The sequence below is a fragment of the Myotis lucifugus genome, unplaced genomic scaffold (genome assembly GCF_000147115.1).
Source record: "Myotis lucifugus unplaced genomic scaffold, Myoluc2.0 scaffold_241, whole genome shotgun sequence".
Taxonomy (NCBI): domain Eukaryota; kingdom Metazoa; phylum Chordata; class Mammalia; order Chiroptera; family Vespertilionidae; genus Myotis; species Myotis lucifugus.
The window spans coordinates 701,674-724,944 of record NW_005871289.1 but is presented as its reverse complement, the minus strand read 5'-3'; the positions used below and the strand labels follow the sequence as shown (position 1 = coordinate 724,944).

General features: G+C 38.4%; 1 protein-coding gene across 1 annotated transcript in view; it reads left to right on the top strand.

The window, feature by feature from the left end:
* SUPT3H (SPT3 homolog, SAGA and STAGA complex component) overlaps positions 1-23,271 on the top strand; it is a 408,078-nt gene that overhangs the window by 326,560 nt on the left and 58,247 nt on the right. The window contains exon 10 of the mRNA XM_023762291.1: positions 7,371-7,481. Within this exon, the coding sequence (XP_023618059.1) occupies positions 7,371-7,481 (111 nt within the window). The remainder of the gene's footprint in view (positions 1-7,370; positions 7,482-23,271) is intronic.

Genomic DNA, 23,271 nt, shown 5'->3' with positions numbered 1-23,271 from the left:
CGAATGGTTTAGGGATTAGTCGAAGAGTTGGGTAGTTTATACACTGATTCTTGATTCAGTCCTTTTTGGGATTTCATTTTTCACTTTATAGGTATTGAGCTGCTAAGTTTGTGTGCCCCACTATACTGACTGGAGTCTGCCCTTAGGCTAAAACATTAAAAACAGAAAACTCATCTCACTGCCATTTCATTCTTCTTACACACCCCTTCCACTTTCCACCTAATTTTGATCAATCTCTATTACTTTCAGGTATTCGTTTTTTTTATAATTTGTCCAAAGTTTATACTCTCATCTACAACTAGGTTGGTACAATAAGAACCATTTGCCAATGCAAGTAGTGGAACCAGGCCAAAATATGCTATATAATAAAAGCCTAATATGCAAATCGACCGAAAGGCGGAACAACTGGTCGCTATGACGCACATTGACCACCAGGGGCCAGACGCTCAATGCAGGAGCTGCCCCCAGCCCGCAGGCCCCAGGTCAGCCAAGGTGGGTGTGAGGCAGGGGGCCCTGATTACCCCGCCAGTCGCCCCGCAGAGGGATCCAACCAGAAGCAGTGGGGCAGCAATGGTGGAGGCAGGGCCGGCAAGTGGCAGCACCAGTCTGGCCAAGGCAGGTGACAGCAGGGAGCCCCAGTTGCCCCCAGTCACCCCACAGATCAGCCCTGATTGCTGGCCACTCCTGGGGACCCTACCTGTGCGTGAATTTTGTGCATCAGGCCTCTAGTAATTTCATAATTGATAATAAGTAAATTTAAATTTCCACCTCATTCAGTTTCCACTTTCATTTGCAAAATGACACAGCTCACTGCTTATTTATTAAGGGGAAATCTGAACTATTATGAAGTAGTTCTAAAAAATGTTCCCTAAAAAACTTCTTTCATTGACTTACTTTAAAAAGTATGTAAGAAGTTGTAATTAACCTGGTAATTATGTATACAAAAAATAATTCTGTATAAGTATGAATATTTTTGAAATTTTTTTCTCTTAAATATTTAAACATTTCACTCCAAATCTTGTTGCAAGTTATTGAATTGGAGCTATTTTACAGCAAAGGTTTCCTGAATGAAGTATTAGCCGAGTGCATGTCTAAATTTCCCTAAATTCAAAATTACTGGCATCAAAATGAATAATGTCTCACTTCAAAGCTATTCTTTATTTCTCTATTTACTCATTCACATCTTTCTACATGTATACAGTGTTGCTATATTTTAACTCACTGGAAACTTCAGCTATGGTGGTAACATGGTAAAATTTATTGTACATAAAATAATAAAGCCTCTATTATATATCAACTTTGTGTACTAGAAGCCAAGAGATTTTATGTATAGCTGTATTCTGATTCTATCATTATAATTTTTTTAATATATATTTTTATTGATTTTAGAGAGGAAGGGAGAGGGATAGAGAGATAGAAACATCAATGATGAGAATCATTGATTGGCTGCCTCCTGCATGTCCCCTACTGGGGATCAAGTCTGCAACCCAGGCATGTACCTTTGGCCGGAATCGAACCTGGGACCCTTCAGTCCGCAGGCCGACGCTCTATCCACTGAGCCAAACCGGCTAGGGCTATCATCATAATCTCGAGCACATTCCTTATCTTCACTCTCTCACCTATAAAAGGGGATAAAAGTTGGGAAAGTTTAGAATAGATGATATTTTGTGTTCCTTCCGGATTTAATAATGTATAAAATCCTTGAATTCAGTGATGCTCTCTTCTCTTCCCCATTACTACTTTTAATTTCTTTTGTTAAAGAAAAGTTTTTCCTAGTTATATAGAACTGCAGTTTAAAAAATTAACATCTCAATTAAACTTTATTTTATTATTAAATTTATTGGTGTAACATTGGTCAACATGATCATACAGGTTTCAGGTGTGGGTTTTTATGTTATAAGATCTCTATATTTCACCGTGTGCCCACCACCCAAAGCCAATTGAACTGAATAAATTAACTACATTATATACTGTAACCTTTGAGCAAAGAATGGCCCACTTTCCTCTGAAAAGAAATCCCCTCTCAGCACAGAGACCTGAGGAGAAAGACTCTCCTGGCCAGTCAGATTATATGTCAACCTTTGTGGTCAGTGAGTGACAGGAGTATTAGTCATAGTAGTACTAACCTTTCATTTGCTCTCATCTGAGATATGTGTTACTCCCTCGTAAGACTTAATATTTCAAGTGTAACAAAAGATCTAGCCACCATTTGGGTGGGGAAAGACTAAGAGGCAATTATCTGAGATTACCCTGGCAAGGGGAAGACTGAACAAGGATAGGATATATAGGGTATTTTTCCTTGCCAACAACTTTTAAGTTGGAAAGAAGAGTCGGGCCAGGTATAGACATTTATAAAAGATCCGGGGGCAACAGAAATTTCAATATAACTTCTTGTACCACAAATGAGCGTTCAAACTGCAAGAGATTTTATTCGGTGCAAGACAGAAAGGACCAGTAAAAGGACATTACTCAAATCCAGGAAATATAGAGGACTTTAGCCTCCATTACCCAGCATCAATTTCTGGATGAAGAGACATAAATAGAAATGCAATGGAGGAATACAAGAATAGACTAGGGATGCAGCCAAGAGGAAGAGGACCTGACTTAATGAAGAACTTTACCAGTAGCTTGTACTTTACGCAAGGAAATAAAGAGTTAGTCCCCACAGAGATTTTGGCAATCAGTATTTTGTCAAGTACAGGGGTTCAGTTTTGAAAATGTAAAGAATATTCTACAATATGGGCACAATCTGAATAGAAAACATGAATTGATGCAAAAATTTAATACTCTTTATATGTGTTTTCAGCATATATAAAATTTTAAAAATATTTATTTATAAATATATAAATGTAATGCTAGTTCTTCTGAAAACGTTTTGAAGAACATTGCAAAAATGCTAGAATCACTTCTAAATTAAAAATTCTAAACTTGGTATGAATTTGGAATTTGAACAGTACCTTGGTGAGAGACTGGATGTTGACAGAATGTAAAGATATGTGTTGAAGTGGAAACAATACTGGGAATAAACATTTGCGATTTAAAGATTTCCTTCCAAAGAGTCCAGTGGGCAAGTCAGTATAATGTAGAAATGTACATGGTAATTTTATGCTAATGTTTACAGTTGCTTATGTATAGTAGGTAAACCTGAAATTGGCAAAATGGAAATCTAAAGACATTTTTCACAAAATTCAATATTTTTATATAAGTCAACTTCATCTTTTTGGCATAGATGACATGACTCACCAGGCTGACATAACTGTCTTCATATCATACATGTAGGAATCACAGGTAGTTTCTAATTATGCTTCCTACTTCATTTTTCGCAAATTCTATCTGATTGCCATGCGGAGGTTCTGAGAGATTTTGACTAAGTGCTCTATACCAAAACCAAACTTGTTTTGGAAAGTATAGAAAGAGTAAACTCTCCATGGACCCGGAAAAAAAGAAATGAAAAATAAATTCACTTTGCAGGGAGAATGGAGAGGCCATACAGGAATGCACAGGAAGGACTTCCCACCCCACTTCATGTGCAGGATGTCGGCACTCTTTCTGTCTCTCTTTTTATTCCCACTTGAGTTTCCACTGGAAAACTTACTTTAGATTCCAAGTGGAGCTAAATATTTGCACTAATTTCTACAAATGGATAGAATGCCTAACTTACTTCATAAGCATTTGTTAGATCTAGCAGGTTAATGAGTCTACAGAGGTAGGCAAAACAGTTGTGAGTACTCAAAAAAAGAGTTTATTCTTGTATTATTATTTATTAACTAAAGGCCTGATGGAGGAAATTCGTGCATGGGTAGGGTCCGTTGGCATAGCTGGCGATCAGGGCCAATCTGTGGAGCGATGGGTGGGGCGATCAGGGGGCCCCTGCTGGCACCCACCTTGGCTGGCCTGGCACCACTCGCTTGCCAGTCCCGCCCCCCGCCACTGCCACCAGTTGCCTCCCACTGCAGGGCGACCAGCGGGGCAATCTGGGGGGCCCCCGCTGGCACCCGCCTTGGGTGGCCTGAGGGCTAGGGGCAGCTCCTGCATTGAGCGTCTGCCCCCTGGTGGTCAGTGTGCATCATAGCAACTGGTCATTCCACCATTCAGTCAATTTGCATATTAGGCTTTTATTATATAGGACTAGAGGCCTGGCCTGTGCCCTCTTGCAGTCTGGGACCCCTCAGGGGATAACCACTTGCTGGCTTAGGCCTGCTCCCCAGGGGATTGGGCCTAAGATGGCAATCAGACATCCCTCTGGCAGCCCGGCAGCCCTCGAGGGATGTCCACTTGCCAGTGGGGAACAGACCTAAGCTGCAGTCAGACATCCTTAGCGCTGCTGAGGAGGCAGGAGAGGCTCCCACCCCCACCGCTGTACTGGCAGCCATCAGCCTGGCTTGTGGCTGAGCAGAGCTCCCCCATGTGGGAGCGCACTGACCACCAGAGGGCAGCTCCTGCATTGAGCATCTGCCCCCTGGTGGTCAGTGTGTGTCATAGTGACCAGTCATTCCCAGTCTTTCTGCTGTTAGGGTCAGTTTTCATATTACCCTTTTACTATATAGGATAGAGGTCTGGTGCACGGGTGGGGGCCGGCTGGTTTGCCTTGAAGGGTGTTCCGGATCAGGGTGGGGGTCCCGCTTGGGTGCCTGGCCAGCCTGGGTGAGGGGCTGATGGCTGTTTGCAGCTGGCCACACCCCCTTCAGGGTAGGGGTCCCCACTGGGGTGCCTGGCCAGTCTGGGTGAGGGGCTGAGGGCCGTTTTCAGGCTGGCTGGCGACTGAAGCTCCCAGCCTCTCCTTTTTTTCTTTTTTTTTTATTCTGGGATTTATTTACCTTCTATAATTGAAATATTGTTACCGTCACTGGCGCTCCCAGCTCTGAGGCCACGGCTGGCTGAAAGCAGGTATCTGGAGTTTGTTTAGCTTCCATAATTGAAACATTGTTGCTTCCGGAGCTCAGAGCTGGCCGCGGCAGGCGGGGAACCTTGGCTTCCTCCATCACTGGAGAAAGCAAGCCTCATGTTCGCTTCAGCTGCATGGCTGCCGGCCACCATCTTTGTTGGCAGTTAATTTGCATATCGCCCTGATTAGCCAATGGGAAGCGTAGCGGAGGTACGGTTAATTACCCTTTTTGTCTTTTATTAGATAGGATTATTGTGTTATTTATTTAAATTACAACTGTAAATCTACTTTTTCCCACCTCTGAATATTAGTCTTATTCACATTTTGGAGCCAAATGAACTCTCAAAAGTGTCTTTATTTTAGTCAGGCACCTGATAATTGCATTATTCTAATATAGTCCAACTGAAACAAAGTATTTGGAATAAGAATTGAGAAAGCACTCAATAAAAACCCTGTGCACTTCTATATCAGTGCCAAAGTGAGGGTTTAACCTGTGTTGTTATATAACTTAATCCATGTTATTGTGGGCATAGCAGATATGTTATTTAGGATATTGTTGGAATGAAATTGAGAAAGGTACCCTAGAGTAAATTTCTATTTGGCTTATTTCAAATCTTGTGAAAATAGTAAAAATAATCAAGATGTATTTTGTTTGAAATTTTAAGTCTTATTTCAGATTCAGCTTGGATAATTAGCAGATGCTCTCGTTTTGTAGGAATTTTTAAATTATTTTACTAGTTTGTAAAAGGAAAAGCATGCACAAGGTACAGAAATGTATTTTTGAAGTACAGAAGGATATACAGTAAAAAGTTTCTCCTCTAACCCCTGTCCTCCAGCCACACATTTACCCTCCAAGAGTCAAGCGCTGTTGCTGAGTTTTGGTGTACCCTTGCAAAAATGCTCTATGCTTTTATGACTATATCATGTCTAGCCCTTTTTTGCTTTTTTTTTTTAAACAAGTGGTAACATGGTACCACCTAGTTGTATACGTTGCATTGTTTCACACAATAAATCTTAAAGATAGAATATGTACGGAGCTCAGTAGGAATATGTCTGCAACTGCCTCATTCTTTTTGGTGGTTTCTGTTTCATTGAAAAGATATAATTTATTTCAATGTTTCCTCATTAATAAAGATTTAGTTCATCAAGCCAGTGAAGATCCTTATACTGTATGTATATTATTTTATACTGGTGTGATATATCTGTTGGATAAATTCTTATATGTGAAATTACTGGGAAAAAATAGTTGTGCTTTTTCATTTTGGTAAGATTTTTAAAAAATATGTTTTAATTGATTTTAGAGGGAGAGAGAGATAGAAACATCAGTGATGGGAGAAAATCATCAATCTGCTGCCTCCTGCACCCCCACTACTGGGGATCGAACCTGCAACCTGGGCATGTACCCTGACCCCCTGGTTCATGGTTTGATGCTCAACCATTGAGCCACACTGGTCGGGCTGATAAGATTTTGCCAAATTACTGTACATGGAGGTGGTATTAGTTATATCCTTACGAGGAGTTATGAGAGTGGTAATTGTAGTAATTATCAGAAAAACAAATACTCTTCATTATGTGACTACAAATGATTCCTAGACCATATTTATAGTAATATACAAGCTACCTCTTCCTTCTCTTGATTCTTTAATGTTGATGATCTGACATCTGGTATCCAATATACTATAAAGCAATTATAGTAATTATCCCAGTTTTGCAACAAGGAAACTGAAGTGCAGAGATATTACATAACTTGACAGAGTTGGTAACTGACAGGATACAGACCCAACTGGTTGGGAAGCTGGAGCCTGCGACTGAACCATGAGACTATCATGTCCCTATTGTGCATTTAAAATTTTTTAATCATATTATATACATTTCTTGGTATCCATACTCTCATTGCAAATAGTCTTTCTCTCTCGTGTCTTTTTGTACTATTTTTTACAGTTGAGACAGACTAAAATAGAAAATTTTTATTTTATTTTGCTTTTGCCACGAGGAACACCTAGAAATTAGCACCAAGTTGAAATGATCTTTTATGACAGTCCTCACATTAGAAATAAATATGTAGCAATTTTTTCATTTTAAAATTGATGAACTTTAAGTTATTTCAGAAATATGCACAAGTTCCAAAGAAACATTTATATGTTTGAATGTTAAAAAAAAAATAGCTTCCTGTGGTTCTTTCAGCAAGCCGCTGAGACTCCACGTGCGCGCAAGTGGCTGCATTCTCCTGTACCTTGACGCGGGCCTAGGCGAAATATCGTGAGCATAGCTATTGCATTTGGTAGGTCTGCTCAGAAGGGGTCATGTGCAAGTCATCTTGGAATTGTTCATGGAATTTTTTTAGATGTAGTGTATGGCAGCAGTGATGTGCATCCTAAGGGAAAAATATGTCCATTTTTATAAAAGTTTATTTTCATATTTTATACACTGTAGTTCTGTTGTGTGTTTTTGATTTAGTAACAATTTATGTGTTTTTCTGTCGCAGAGCACTGCGGCCTGTGGTGTTGAGGCTCACAGCGATGCCATCCAGCCCTGCCACATCAGAGAGGCCATTCGGCGCTACGGCCACAAGATTGGCCCCCTTTCCCCATTCACAGTACGTAATAACAGAGTTATAAAAAGTTATATTTATAATCTGAAAGAATTTTGATTTTCAAGTGGTCAAATGAAGAAGCAATGGAATTGTTGAAAGCAATTTGTGGTGACTGTAATTTTGTTGTATAAAAGTGGCATAATTCTCTTGGGAAATAAAAGTTAGTCATTTTTGTCTCTTTTTGGAAGGACAATTTTTTTCTACAAAATATTATTTTCTTTCAATCACAAATTATGCTTTTTTCGTTGGAGCTTATATTTTCTATTTTTCAAAGCTTAGGTTTATAAAACATTTTTGTCAAATTATATGTATCCAAATATTGCTAGAAGCACTTTATATTTTAAAATTGGTTAGATTGGCAATACCACTTCTATCAGATGTCCTCCTGCTCCTAAACATACTTTGAGTTGGAAGAAGAAGAAATGATTTCTTTACTGGCTTTGAAGTAGGCTGAAATGCAGACAGTCTTTCACATCTTCAAATGGTTTTAAAGCTTGTAATCAGTGTTTGTTGTGTTTGTTTTTAAATAGAGAATTAAAGACTATGTTTCAATAGCCTAAAGTGTGTGTGTGTGTGTGTGTGTGTGTGTGTGTGTGTGTGTGTGTGTGTTTCTATGTGTATGTATGTGTGTGTGTTAATTAAATGCTCATCTTGTGGCCCTTTTTTAAAAAAAACAAATCTTTATTCATGTTAATAGAACTATCTCCAAATCCTCTGTTTATAAGGAATCGATTTGATTTTCAGAAAGTGAGGTTTGATTTGTGACTGAGGAATAGTAGAATTTACTGTTTCCTTTTTTTATGTACTTCTGCTTTAATACACTAAAGCAGAATTTCTATGTATAATATTATACATACACACATAAGTATAATATATAGAGTTTAAGCTAATTTTTATCTAATAAATATATAACCAATATGCTTTTAAAACTAATGATGCCATTTGTAAATGCTTAATTTAAATAGATCTGGAAAACAGAACAAATAAGCCATGACCTAGAAGGTTTACTTGGCCACTGCCAGAGCAGATGGCTTAAATCAACAGCCAGGGGTAAAGAACTCCACCAGGAAGGGGCACCCAGTGTTATCACTCCTCAGGAAGGACCTACCTTGAAAGGTTCGCTTCATTACCTAGAGCTATAAGAATTTTCCCAGCCTTAGAGAATAAGTATGCCTATTCCATTTTAGACACAGTTTCTATATATCTGCCTTTTTAAGTTAAAAATTCTCTTAAAAGTTGGATAGCCTGCCCTGGCTTTCACATACCTTCACTGCCAAATGGAGGTGCTCCTGATGTTGGGGTGCTGGTGCGGTGCTCCTGATGTTGAGGGTGCTGGTGCTCAGTCCCTGTTGTTGGGGGTGCTGATGCTCAGTCCCTGATGTTGGAGTGCTGATGCTCAGTCCTTGAGGCCACTTCCTGAGGTGATACTTCATGCAGCACTAGGAACATTCTGCTACCTAGGCTGCGAGCTGCAGCTCCTAAGAAGAAAGGAGGCATATGAGCTGCCTCTACAGTAGACATTGAGTGAGAACTAAATTTTCATACAGAATAGCTAAGCTAACTTACCTCCAATGTAAAATTCCCTTTGTAAACTAAAGTACCCATGAACAACTAGTTTATATTTATAAAACATAGAGATCTTGACTTTGCAACATGTCATTCTGAATCTAGAATGCTTGTCTGATGTACATATAAATATGATAATCTAAAGTAGAGTATCTATAACTTGACTCGTATGAAGCCAGTAAGTTGAAAGTGATTTGAAGAAGTAAAATAACAGTAGGTTACACAGAAACTTAACTCCAGCATTAATCAGTAAACTGATGAAATGCTTTTAGTGAGGCATCATTCTGTACTCTGTATGACTTCAGAAATAATTCTCTACAAAATCACATGATTTGCTTTGGGAATACCACTCATTGTATAAAGAATTGTGAGTTCTTCACCTCGGGAATTAGTTGAAATGATAAAAGAAACAATGATTAAAGTCATGTTAATTGGAGGAAAGGAGAAAGTACCAATAATGCTTTACACTGTGTAGCTGCTAGAGCAGAGAAGGAGGGGCGAAATGTGAACATCAGTTGCCTGCCCCTCATGTGAGTACAGTGGAGACCCTTGTAAACCATCCCTACCCAACCAATTGTAACAGTACAGGCATACCTCATTTTTTTGCCCTTACTTTATTGTACTTTATAGATGTTTTTTATAAATTGAAGGACTCCATAGATGTGTTTTTTACATATTGAAAGACTCCATAGATGTGTTTTGTACATATTGAAGGCAAGACCCTCCACCAGCAAAATTACAACTGACTTCTGGTGATACTCGCTCTCCTGTGGTGGTCTAGAACCAAACCCAAAATAGCTCCAAGGAATGCCTGTACTGTTTTTGGCATATTGGTTTTTATTGATTAGTTCTTTCTTTCCACTATTCCCATTTATTTTATTTTTTTAAATTTTGTTTTATTGCTTAAAGTATTACAAAGAGTATTACATATGTCTCCTTTTTTTCCCCCCTTGACCTTCCCCTGGCCTCCCCTACCCCCCAGTGTCTTGTGTCCATTGGTTATGCTTATATGCATGCATACAAGTCCTTCGGTTGATCTCTTACCCGCCCCCCCCAACCCTCCCCGGCCTTCCCGCTGTAGTTTGACAGTCTGTTCGATGCTGCTCTGCCTCTGTATCTATTTTTGTTCATCAGTTTATAATGGTCTTTATTATCTATAAATGAGTGAGATCATGTGGTATTTTTCTTTCATTGACTGGCTTATTTCACTTAGCATAATGCTCTCCAGTTCCATCCATGCTTTTGCAAATGGTAAGAATTTCTTCTTTTTTACAGCAGCATAGTATTCCATTGTGTAGATGTACCACAGTTTTCTAATCCATTCATCTACTGATGGGCACTTAGGCTGTTTCCAAATTTTAGCTATGGTAAATTGTGCTGCTGTGAACATAGGGATGCATATATCCTTTCTGATTGGTGTTTCTGGTTTCTTGGGATATAGTCCTAGAAGTGGGATCACTGGGTCAAATGGGAATTCCATTTTTAACTTTTTGAGGAAACTCCATACTATCTTCTATAGTGGCTGCACCAGTCTGCATTTGCCAATGTTATCACCTATAAGGGTTTAATCTCCAACATTTATAGGGAACTCATACAACTTAACAAAAGGAAGATAAACAATCCAATTAAAAAATGGGCAAAGGACCTAAATAGACACTTTTCGAAAGAGGACATTCAGAAAGCCAAGAGACATATGAAAACATGCTCAAAGTCACTAATCATCCGAGAAATGCAAATCAAAACAACAATGAGGTACCATCTCACACCTGTCAGAATGGCTATCATCAACAAATCAACAAACGACAAGTACTAAAGAGGATGCAGAGAAAAGGGAACACTCTTGCACTATTCCCATTTATTTTCAATTCTGTGCAGAAGATCAAAGAAAGTATCATATCTAGAAGATTTAAGTAATTTTCCTGAGGTTAAGCTATTGATTAGATTAAGTGATGGAATCAAAGCTAAAATTCAGGCCTTCCAACTCCCAGCTTCAAAAACTTTCTCCTAAAACATAAATCTTTGCAGCTGTCCTCACCCCTATATGCCTGATATTCTGGATGCACATGTGAAGAACATTGCAAGCGATTAGTAATTCTGAAAATCACTTCAGGGTTTGTAATTTACAGTAGTTATTTCAGAGGACTTATGTGATCTAGATTGTCCTAAGTTATTTTGATGCTTGACATCTTATATAGTCCTTTTACTCATAGTAGTTGATATTAGATGAGCTTAGATTGTGTGATGATTGATTTGATCCTAGAGACAAATAACAAGGGTTTATATACTAGCTCTGCCACCTACTAGTTAAGAAACCTTAAGGAAGATTCTTAAATTCTTTATGTCTCAGTTTCCCCATCTATAAAATGGGTATAATAATAGAATATTCCTCATGATAGAGTTTCAGGAGTACTATGAACTTGATGTGTGGGAGAAGTAACATTATTGGCTGTAGTATATTTTCTAAAAGGCATCAGATAAATATACAGATGAAAGTAGAAGCAGTTCTTCCCACTACCCAACCACATAGACACACACACACACACACACACACACACACACACACACACAGGCCTCACTTTGTAGTCATAGAAAAAACTAAAACCTGAATAATAATGTGATTTTTCTTACAGACTAATCGTTTATACCAGTAAAGTTTAAATACCATTTAAAGATTATTGTTCCTGAGAATAAATATTCATTTTTACTTTGGGGATTAATAATGGTTGAAGAACATTAATGATTTTTGTATCACCATTATCACCTTAAAAAATGAGGTCTCAGTAACTAAATGCATATAGTTACCAATAGATTTTTGCATAGCTAGATTTTGTACACTAGCTCTTATGCAGCAGAAATCTAAAGGACAAATGGCATGGCCTCAAATTTATGAAGCTTCATCAAAATTCCATTTTCATCTGTTCATAACTTATATAAGTTAATTTAAAAGGTTTTCAGAGACCAATGACTAAATCAAAGTTGGTAATAACTTTTAAAAAAAATAAAATTTTCCTCAGTTTTAAAAATTTCTTCATTTTACTATTTATGAAAGTAGTGTTAGTATGCTAGAAAATTAATAAAATATGGAGAAGTAAAGGCAAAAAACTTACATTAAGAAAAATATCAGGACTCAAAACAAGGTGTGGCCAAAGCTTTAAGTGAATTGTTCTATTAGAAAATTAATTGATATTTAATTGTTTGAAAAGTATTTTCTTTTTGCAGCCTAAAAATTCAAGTGCTTTTGCTAATTGTGGCTCAGTTGGTTGGACATTGGCCCATGCACTGAAAGTTTGCCTGTTCAATTCCCAATTAGGGCACATGCCTGGGTTGAGGGCTCAGTCCTCAGTAGGGGGAGTGCAGAAGGCAGCCAATCTATGTTTCACTTTCACATCAATGTTTCTCTCTCTCGCTCCTTCTCCTTTCTTTTCTTTCTAAAAATCTATTTTTAAGAAATCTTTTAAAAAATAGTATTCTCATAGATGTAAAAAGCATTTTAAAATTTTGTGAATAAAGTGGATTTTTATAGTTTAGAGCATTTTGTTTTTTCTCTTAGAGAAAATACCTGCAGAGCAACCCATTATATTTGTTGTCTGTCATGATGGAAGGTGGTGAGACATATGTTTTATCTAGATCCTTGCTATTTACAAGCAGTGGGTGGTGCCCATGGTTACCTACTCCGAAGCTAAATCCCAGCTCTCAGTGGGAAGTGCTGTGAATGGCTGATTTAAACCAGGTCTATAATTTTGAAAGCCAGAGAAAGGAAACTGTGTTCACTGAGTGACATAACCCTATGTGTAATACCGACATCTATTTTTGTTTCTCTTGAGTGATAGAGTAGAAAAATATGTTAACCCCATGAACTTGTATATTATCAGGTGCTTTCTACTGAACTGGAATAGTAAGAGAATAAAATTGCTCACTTAAGCATGGTCAGTAACCTAAATACCTTACGTGCATCCCTAGAACTGAGTTGGTCAATATCCACTAAGCTATCTAAAATTCTTAGTATTTGGAGCTGGCTAAGACCTGAAGAAGCTAATTAGTCTTGGTCTCTGAGAAGCTTTGCACTGTACCAAGAGGCACCTTGTCGGGGATGACAGGGCACCCTAGGATCCGGACTCGCAGTTACTGTTCTTCCACTGAGGCCATTCACTGATGTGTATACATCTATTACATTGGGATACTCTTAGATCATTAGTTCTTCAGGTACTCACAAGAGACAAATAAGATCAAAGATAGGAAGTTTCCTTTAAGAATCTCTCACATTAAACTGTTAAAACAAAAATGGCATAGCAGATTGCTTTGACTGTTTTGATTTGAATTTCACATTCATGAATAATTCTTATGTCATGAGCACATTACCATTTGTGTCTTATGTGTTCTACCTGGAAAATATAATGTCACAAAATATTAGAATACTTTTCAAATGTAAATACCAACTAGAAATAGGGTAAGAATTCTTAAATATTTGTGTTTTTACTGGGAATAAAAATTTTCTCAGCCAATTTTTTTAAGTAATAAATCTATCATTATAGATTGGAGCCAAGTACCTTTTTATAGTTTTGGGCTACTGATTCTCAGGGAAAAAATTAATATGTAGCATACTTATAAGAATAACCTAAAAGTGACTGTTCTCTAGAAAAAAATGTGAAACTTTTAATTTAGCTGTTTTTAATTTTAAAATAGTGTGTGTGTGTGTGTGTGTGTGTGTTGGGGGGCGGGGGGGGGGAGCTGGCTGGTTTGGCTCAATGGATAGAGCATCAGCCCTCTGACTGAAGGGTCCGGGGTTTGATTCCGGTCAAGGGCATATACCTCAGTTGCAGGCTTGATCCCTGGCCCTGTTCAGGGAGTCTGCAGAAGGCAACCAATCAATGTGTCTCTTTCACATTGAAGTTTCTCTCTGTCACTTCCCCTACCTTCCACTCTCTCTAAAAAATCAATGGAAAAATATCCTCCGGTGAGGATTAACAAAAAATAAATAATATAGGGTGGAGGGTTGCAGTTACAAATTTACAATGTCAGCCCTAGCCTGTTTGGCTCAGTAGATAGAACATTAGCCTGCAGACTGAGTCCCAGGTTCCGGTCAAGGGCTGCAGGCTCATCCCCAGTGGAGGTCATACAGGAGGCATCCAATCAATGATCCTCTCTCATCATTAATTTTCTATCTTTCTCTCCCTCTCCCTTCCTCTCTGAAATCAATAAAAATATATTTAAAAAAGAGAGAACCAATTTATAATGTCATATTATATGAAATTACAGTTTCTATGGGTCAAAAACAGTTGAATATCAGAAATTTTACATGGTTCTTCTTAACACAGTGTTCAGTTTAGGATTAGTTAGGGAGAGAATGTTTGAAATGTGAAAATAAAGAAGTTGGAAGAGCTTGGAAGAGAAAATCATTAGAGTCTGAGACAATAATAACTTATATAATACTTTAAAAGAAACTTTCCCCCTGCATTATATTATTTATTCTCACAACACAGCAAGATGGGTATCATCCCCACTTTTTTATAGATAAGAATACTAAGATTTACAGGAAAGTTAAGTAACTAGCTTAAGGTTGCCTAGTAAGAACCAGAGCTCTTTCTGTGGACAGGAGCTAAATACTCTGGTTCCCTAGGACAAGGGCTTCAGTGAATTCTCACTAACTTACTCATTAAACTTCCTCTTTACAGACTGACCTGTTTTTAACTCTTTGCATGGTCTTGTCCTGTAATGTGAGGTGGCATTTCCCAAACTACATTGTATAGAAGACAAGTATAGCAAGAGGTATTAAAAAATGTTCTACCAGGAAAGGTTTCCTTATCAAATATTTCAGACTATCTAGATGTTATATCTAGAAGATCTACTCTTAAAATCTCATTCAGCAAGAAAGTGAAAGTGTTTCACAAAGTTATGGGAACAGTTGTAATATAACCATCACAGTGTCCACTTTATTTCCATGTTTTATTTTACCTACACAGCATTGAGAAGTTTTGTGTCACAAATATAGCAGTATTTAATAATGTTCTAACCAAGCTGCAATGCCCATGGCTCAATAGAGAAATTTTTTGCTTAAAAGTTGTTTCACTAACAATATCTAACAAATGTTCACATTTTAAAACTGGGAATGTTTATAGAAAATCAATATAGGATTCCTTACCTAGGATAACTCTTCATGGTTTTCTGGAAAATATTTTTAAGGTACCTTAAAGCATTATAAGCTACTCAAAGATGTCAGAAAGAAAATCTCAGTTTCCGGCAGACTTTTCTGTGACAAATACTTGCTTAAAGTTTCTGGGTTAAATTTATTTTCCTTTACCTGTGGAATCCAAATTTAGTAAACATCATAATGATATTGCTATTGTATGCATAGCATCATGAGTCTGTATGTCACAATCGTGTTATATTACAAAATGTTTTAAGTTTTTAAATTTATTTTATTTAAATATATCGTATATTGGTCATATTAGTTTTAAGCATACAATATAGTGATTCAACATTTTTATACCTTACAGTGTGATCACCCCATTAATTCTAGTAATCATCTGTCACTGTGTAAATTTATCACAATAATATTGACTATATTTCCCTTTCCTTTTCTGTCCATCAACCCACCCTCTCCCTTTTGGTAACTGTCCCATTGGTCTCTGTTTCGATGAGTCTGTTTATGTTTTGTTACATTTCACTTAGCAGAATACCCTCTAGATCAGCGGTTCTCAACCTGTAGGTCGAGACCCCTTTGGGGGTCGAACGACCCTTTCACAGGGGTCGCCTAAATACATCCTGCATATCAGATATTTACATTATGATTCATAACAGTAGCAAAATTACAGTTATGAAGTAGCAACGAAAATAATTTTATGGTTGGGGGTCACCACAACATCAGGAACTGTATTAAAGGGTCGTGGCATTAGGAAGGTTGAGAACCACTGCTCTAGATTCATTTATGTTGTCTCACACACACACCCCCCACATCTTATTTATTCACTCATCTATCATTGGACACCTAGGGTGCTGCACATCAACACCACAAGGAGATACCATCTCCTACCAGTCAGAATGACTGTTACCAAAAAAGTCTACCACTGACATGTGTTGTCAAGGATGTGAAGAAAAGGGAACCCTTGGGCACTGTTGGTTGGACTGCAATCTGGTGCACCTCCTATAGAAAACTGTGTGGAGATTACTCAAGGTAGATATGCCTTATAACTCAGCAACGATTCTGGGTGTTTGTGCAAAGAAAATGAAAGCACTAATTTGAAAGCACCCCTAAGTTCATTGTTAAACTGTTTTTAGTTATCAGGCAGAGTTGGGGAGAAGTGAAGAGAGATCTCATTTGAATCCTCTGCAGCAATACCTTAAATTGGCACAATCATTAAACTATTTTTAAGGAATTATCCAGCTCCATTTTGAAAAATTCTGGTACCGTTAACAACCGGTTTGTTTCTACAGTACACAGTAAGTAGTCAAATATATTTTGCTGTTCTCTGCCTTCACTTTTATATCAGTAGTAAAGGCCTCACGTTTAGGTCAGCGTGGGGTCTAATACAAAGATGATGTGCTCACTGCACAGTGTTATGTAGAGCTTTTATTTGGACTGCTTAAATTATGTAAAAAAATTTAATAAACCAAAATTCCAAAACATAACTTTCTAATCAGCAAAACATTTACAAGAAGTTTAAATGTAAAACATGAAATGACAGAACTTTTATGTTGAGTAGCAAAAAAAACTGTAAATGGACTTTCAAAGCAAAGATCTCTTAGGCCCCTAGAAATCCTGCAAAGAATCCTAGAATTTTCAGGTACATGTTTTGAAAAGGAGAAAAGCAGTCTTTTCTAATGGGAGGATGGTCAGAATAGAAATGAAAGGTGATACCCTAATTAGCCCTGTGTATTCTCTCCAAGCTTGAATCCTTTAAAGTCTTTTTAAATTTGAAGTAGTTCAATAAGTTAGTGAACATTCATTGTGAAAGGCAGGCTAGATATCTTGGAGAGTGGAGGAAGAATTTGAACATGAGAGCAAGGAAAGAGGAGTAATTAGCAACAAAGACAAACTTTTTTAGCAGACTATTCTAAAAGATCCAGATCTTGAGATTTGAAAGTGTTACTATAGTTTCTAGGTTTTTGCAATCTTCTGAAGGAATAGGGACAGAATAGAAAATATTTTAAGTGACTCCCAAAATGAAATTATTTTTTCTTAAAAAAAAATCACAGGATTCTTTTAATTCATAAATTCATGAAATCAGCAAAAGGATTAATTGCGAGAACTACACTAACCTGAGATGTCTCAAAATTTAAGTATTGTTCTCAAAAAATGGGAAGGAACTTTTTAAAGTCTATGAATAAACAAGAAGATTTTACGTATTGAATTGATACCAGTGGGGAGAGGTCCATGTCTGCAACTGTTGTTGTGGTAGTGGGTTTCTTATAATATCCCAAGAAAAAGAATTTTCTGAGATTCGCATGGGGGGAGGAAATATTGTAGAAAGCTTTATTTCCCAGGAATCAAACCCCTGAGTTCCCAAGATCCTCTTTCCCTCCTTCCTGCCATGGAAGAAGTGTAGGGGCTTTAATAGGGCTAGAATAAAAGCCAGTGACCAGAGTTACAGTTCCACATTGGAGCAGTCCAGTACATCATCAGGCTCACTTAGCTTATGTTTCCTGCTGTAGTCCATCAGTCCGTTTCCTGTAGGGGCTGCATGGCCATCGGCCATTGGGCAAATGCAAGGAAACGGGGCCAAGAGAGCCCCAAGAGCCAAGGAAGAATTCCTTTGTTTAGGAAGTTATGTATTCCCAAATTTTCTGACTTGCATTGGCCATGCCCATTCTAGCCAATCCATGGTTCCCCAGGTTAGATTGACAGACAAGTACCTTCCCTCTGTCATCCCTACTTCACTGTGCGTGCATCCATCTCCCCTTTGTGGGACCCTTGCCCTCAGTGATCTACAGGGAATGGTCCAGTGGTTCCCTGGGGAGTGCAAAGTTGCAGCTCCCTGGTGAAGCTGCTCAAATGGCCATGCTTATCATGTCTAGCCTCCCATTTGCTCCTTTCCTGTTATTAATAACTAGCTAATTACAATGGTATCAGAATTAGACCAACAATTTTCAACTGTTGTGCCGCAAGAAATTTTAAAACATGCAGTACATGACTATTTAGTCAGGGGCACTACCTCTTTTCTCTTAGATTGTCAAATTAAAAAATGACAATAGCCATCTGGTGTGGATGAATCAAAATTATACCTATTTTTTGTCAGATCATCAAAATATATATTTTTTGGTGTGCCACAGAATTTTAGTAATTAGTTTATGTGTGCCATGAGATAAAAAGGTTGAAAATCACTGAATTAGACATATAATTCAGTCAGTATATTAAATTGCTCATGTTCACCTAGCAAACATACTATTTACATTTTTCTGTTAAGATTTTATATCTAAACTATGTAAATATTAGAAAAGAATTCATTAGTTTTATTAAGATAGAGTTTTTATTTACCATTGCCAGAAACACGTAGCATTTGTAATCATGGTTTAAGTTAAACATTTGCGTACTTTTTAATTGATAGTGTGACAAAAATCCCTTCTCAACCATGACGAGAACCTTTTACACTGGTGAGGATTTACTTTTTAATGATTTCTTAAATAGTGTTATGTACTTTAGTTGCACAAATATCATTGAACTGTCGTTTAATTTACTGATATAGTTGCAAAGTTAATCCCCCCACATAATAAGTGGATTGTTTTAAGTGGAAAATTTATACCTTCCCAAAATGAAACTGATACCTTACTCTTATTGTATATTTAAGGCTATATTCAAGGTGGGGAAAATATGCAGGAAAAAATTATTATGCATTGTTTTCCTGCCTGGTGTTTTAGTCATGATTTGATTTAAACCAAACCCCCCGCCTATGTATGCACAGATCAAATATTCCACCCCTACACAGCGCCTGTGTGTGACCCCACGCTGTGAGAAGAGAATTCATAGCCCATATGTCAGTCAGATGGTGATTCTTGCCCTGGCACCTGGATAGGCTCTCCCACCTGATTGGAGTACACTTGCAGTTCTGGGCATATACCCAGACTGTGGAGTAGGCGCTCCAGATCTGGATATATTTTGGTTGATTAGTTGGCAGAGGTCATGAGGGCAGAGCCCGATGTCAGGCTCTGAATTTGCCCAGGTGCATTCAAGGTGACAGTTGGGCAGCTGCACCCCTGGTGGAAATACCAGGGAGGGGGTATTTGAGTTGACTCTCTGGCTCCAGAAGTTTGCAGCCTGGCCTACAAGTCCCTGTCAATTCCAATTTAAACAGTTGTGCAGATTTTATAGTTTCCAGTAGAGAAGTTAGAGACTACATTTCTGGCTCTGATTTAATTCTACATTCCTGATTTAACCTAAAACACCCATTCCCGGATTCTAGACTAATTAGGTAAGCGCCTAATAAGTAAATAAGTTATAGTTGACAAGCATTCCTCATCCAAGCAAGCTGTTGGTATTTTTTAAAAAGAGAGAGGGGAGAGGAAAGGAACGGAGAGCAAGGGAGGGGAGTGGAGGAGAAAGGGCAGAGCTGGGGAGGAGAAGGGAGAGGAGAGAGGAGAAGGGAAAGAAAACCAGACTGGGCTCTGCACTGTGCTTTTCTTCTATCTAAAGAAGACAATATTAGAGTTGGTCCTCGTGTGGGTAAACTAACTTCACTTCAGTTTTAGGTGGCAAGCAATATCTTTAACCCACACAATCAGCTCACAAATGGTTAAAACAAAAAATGAAGAAGAAAGCCAGGCAAGACTGTACTGCTACAGTCAATCTATCACCCACCACTGCTGGAAAAACAATTCAAAGCACATGCCTTCCTGGTAGGATGAAAGCACACTTCACAGACATAGGACAGCACTGGCTTTCCAAGTTTGGACTAGGTAATAACAGTCCATTTGGCAGAACCCGTATTTGTACAATTGAACTACACATGATTTAGAAGTGGAAGGACCAGTAATAACATCCCTAACATGTCCTGGGGTCCTTATGGCTCTGATATCTCCATTTATTAATTCAATAAGCATTTTCCAAACAATGTGTTAGAAATATGTTGAAGTGGGGGGATGGCCTGTGGGGGAGATAAGTAGCGGCATGTTCCAATGTAACAAAAGAGATGCGCCTGTAAGCAGTGCCCTGTGATTGGTGCTGTCACTGAAGAAGGGGCGGGATCAGAGAAGCTTTGGGAGGTCATTAACATGGAACTGAGTTTATGAGGCAGAGGTGAGGGAAATGAGTAGGAATTCTAAAAGACAATTTAGGCAGAAAGAAAAGCTGGAATAAAATGGGGGGGGGGTAAATGTCTGAAAGCACTGTGGCTGTTAGGCCAAGGTGAGGAACTGAGTCCAGAGTACATTGAGGGGAGATGAAGAAAGCATCAAAGGTGGAGTGATGGTGTTTGGAGAAGGCTTTGAATGCCAAGCCAGCTTACCTAGACTTTATGGTGTAGACCTGCAGTTATCTAACTGCTCTTCAGAACCCCTTAGGTATTTTCCAGGTGTTCTGCAAATAATACAGATAAATTTTTTTCTCTGATATATATTGGGGTTTGGGTAAGATTTTGTTTGGAAATTTTCTTTTTAAGCAACTAGTATGGTCATCAAGGAGCTATTTTAGAGTGTTTGAACAAGGACTTGACATGAACAGATCTGTATTGTAGAAAAATAATTTCAGTGATGGTGGAGAGGAGGAACTGGAGTTAGGACATATAATAGACAGAGAGACCAAGTAGGTGGCTGCCACAATATTGCAGGCAAGAGGCCGGGAAAGCCTCTGCTAAAGCAATGGCATTGAGGATAGAGAAGATAGAATGTATTCAAAAGCTATTTGGCATAAATAGTAAATAAAATAAGACCTTGAGTGAAAGAAGAATAAAAGATGACAAGTTTATAATTTAGGTCAGTACATAAAAGAAACAATTAAAAATAGTCTCAAGAATAAATTTAGTGCTCAGATGCTTACAAAGAATTTGCATGCAGTTGAAAGATTCAATAAGGAAACTACTTTCAAGGATCTCCCAGGGGATGGGAGTGGGGGTGGAGGAACCTCAATGGATAGATCACCTGAACTTTAAAAAAAAAAAAAAAAAAGACATTCTAGCTTTCTGTTTGAACTTCTGGGAGTGTTTATATTTGTGGCCAGAAAGTCCCAGGTATTATTAGGCTGTGTTGATGAACAAATTGACTTTCGAAAGCATTAATGAACTTGGCCATGCATTCCTGAAAGATGACTATAATCTAACCAGATTTTTAAAAATATTTGCATCATAAAAGCCACGCCTGCAACAGCTTTGTGCTAGTGTAAGTTCCAAAGCGTCAGTTTCCTAAACTTTGAGTAGAGGCTTTCATCTCTGTGTGAATCCATTGTCTCTGCCACCACATAAACCTCCAGGAACAGGAACTCTAAGGAAAGTAATGAGAGCAACCCTGACTCAGACATCACATTTCCAGGACTGATGTATTGAGACGTTGTTAGTTTGTTCCCCTGGTTTAAGGGGAATGAACTCTTCCTGGTTGTAGAGATGCTTCTAGTGGAGACACTCCGTATGCCGTCCATCAGCTCCGGCACAGTTATTCCACCTCAGCAAGCACTTCCAGCCTACTCGAAACTCCGTCTGTTTCAGAGTTTTTGCCCTTCCCTGCTAAGAGTCCCTCCTTCAGATTTATGAAAGAAAGCATTTCTTTCTGTGAAAGGTTTTTGTACACCCGCATCTGGAAGTGTTTATTTCAGTGGCATGTAAGCTATCTGTGGATTTAGTTAGCACCAGACCCCCTTTTGTGTACTCCTGCCTTAAAAATTTTATAAATGATCTCATTGAATTTGTGCCAGTGTGCACATGGTTTGGCTGATTGCTGCATATATCCTTTACCTGCCAGTCACCTTTGATTTATATTCCTTCTGCTAAGCTTTTACCTTCCAAAAATGGTGCCACTGAACTGTCCTCTAAATCATCTTATTGGTTAAATTGCTCCAAGATGAGTTGGTATGTTTTTGGTTGCCTATAGACAGATGAATTTATATTTTTCTGCCCTTACCCGCTTCTAGTGGAGCCAGTTAGAGAGGAGGATTGACCATGTTATGTCATCGATCTCCTTATTCCAAATGAATACCATCTGAAACTCTATGCCAAGTCAAGACTAAAGTGACAGAGAAGTGTTCTCTGGCACCCACTTCTGTTAGATCTTCTTTTAAATAAGTCTGTCCCTTGAACTGAATCTGATGTGGGAACTTTATATTTCTCAGAAAGGGGGTAATAAAGTATCTCAAACAAAATAAGTAAACTTCATCAGAAAGATGGAGACTTTGTAGGCTTTACAGAACTTTACTAACTTGTGAGTTTTCTGATGTTTCCTAGAGAAAAGCAGGTGGGTTAGCAGTTATTTAAAACTAGAGGCCCGGTGCATGAAATTCATGCACAGGTAGGGTCCGTAGGCCTGCCAGCGATCAGGGCTGATCAGGGTCTTCTGGCTGCCAGCCAGGGCCTTCCTTCCGGCTGACAGCCATGGCCTCCCTTCCCCGGCTGCTGGCTGCCAGACGGAGCCTTCCTTCATTCTGCGCCGCCCCTTGGTGGTCAGCACACATCATAGCGAGCTATTGAACTCCGGTCGAACTCCCGAGGGGATACTTTGCATATTAGCCTTTTATATATATAGATGTTGGCTATTTGTGATAGTGGTTTCTAATTTCTAAAGAGAGATCTTAAAGAGCTAATTCTGACAAAATGATGCATCAGTTTGAACTAGTTCTCTAGGAGTTCATTGGCCATCAAGTATGCCATTTAACTCGATGTTGCAGGTGACCAGCTCTCACCACTGGTGGTAACCTTCATACTTCATGTGAATTGGCTAATGAGAGAGCCAATAGTGTGCTGATAGATCATGGCATTAATGATGTAATTTTAAAGTAGGTTTTAAATTATCTCACTTGAGCTTTGCAAAGCACTGCTCTTTTTCTGTTCCATATAATGGTAGAGGAGTATTTTTAAATTTCATGATTGTACTTGAAATGGTGTGGAAGCATTTAAAATACTTGGATTACACAGATCTTGGTATCATAGTTCACAGACTATTGGAAGCAAAGGATACAACTTCTAGGCTGCTTGGCTGTGGTCCCATTACGCCTGGAGGTATTTATTCCAAAAGACTCAGGAGGCTTCATTTATACTCTTAAAATTTTTATGTGCAACTCCCTGTGTTCTGTCAAGGTGAAAGATGTCTCAGGAGT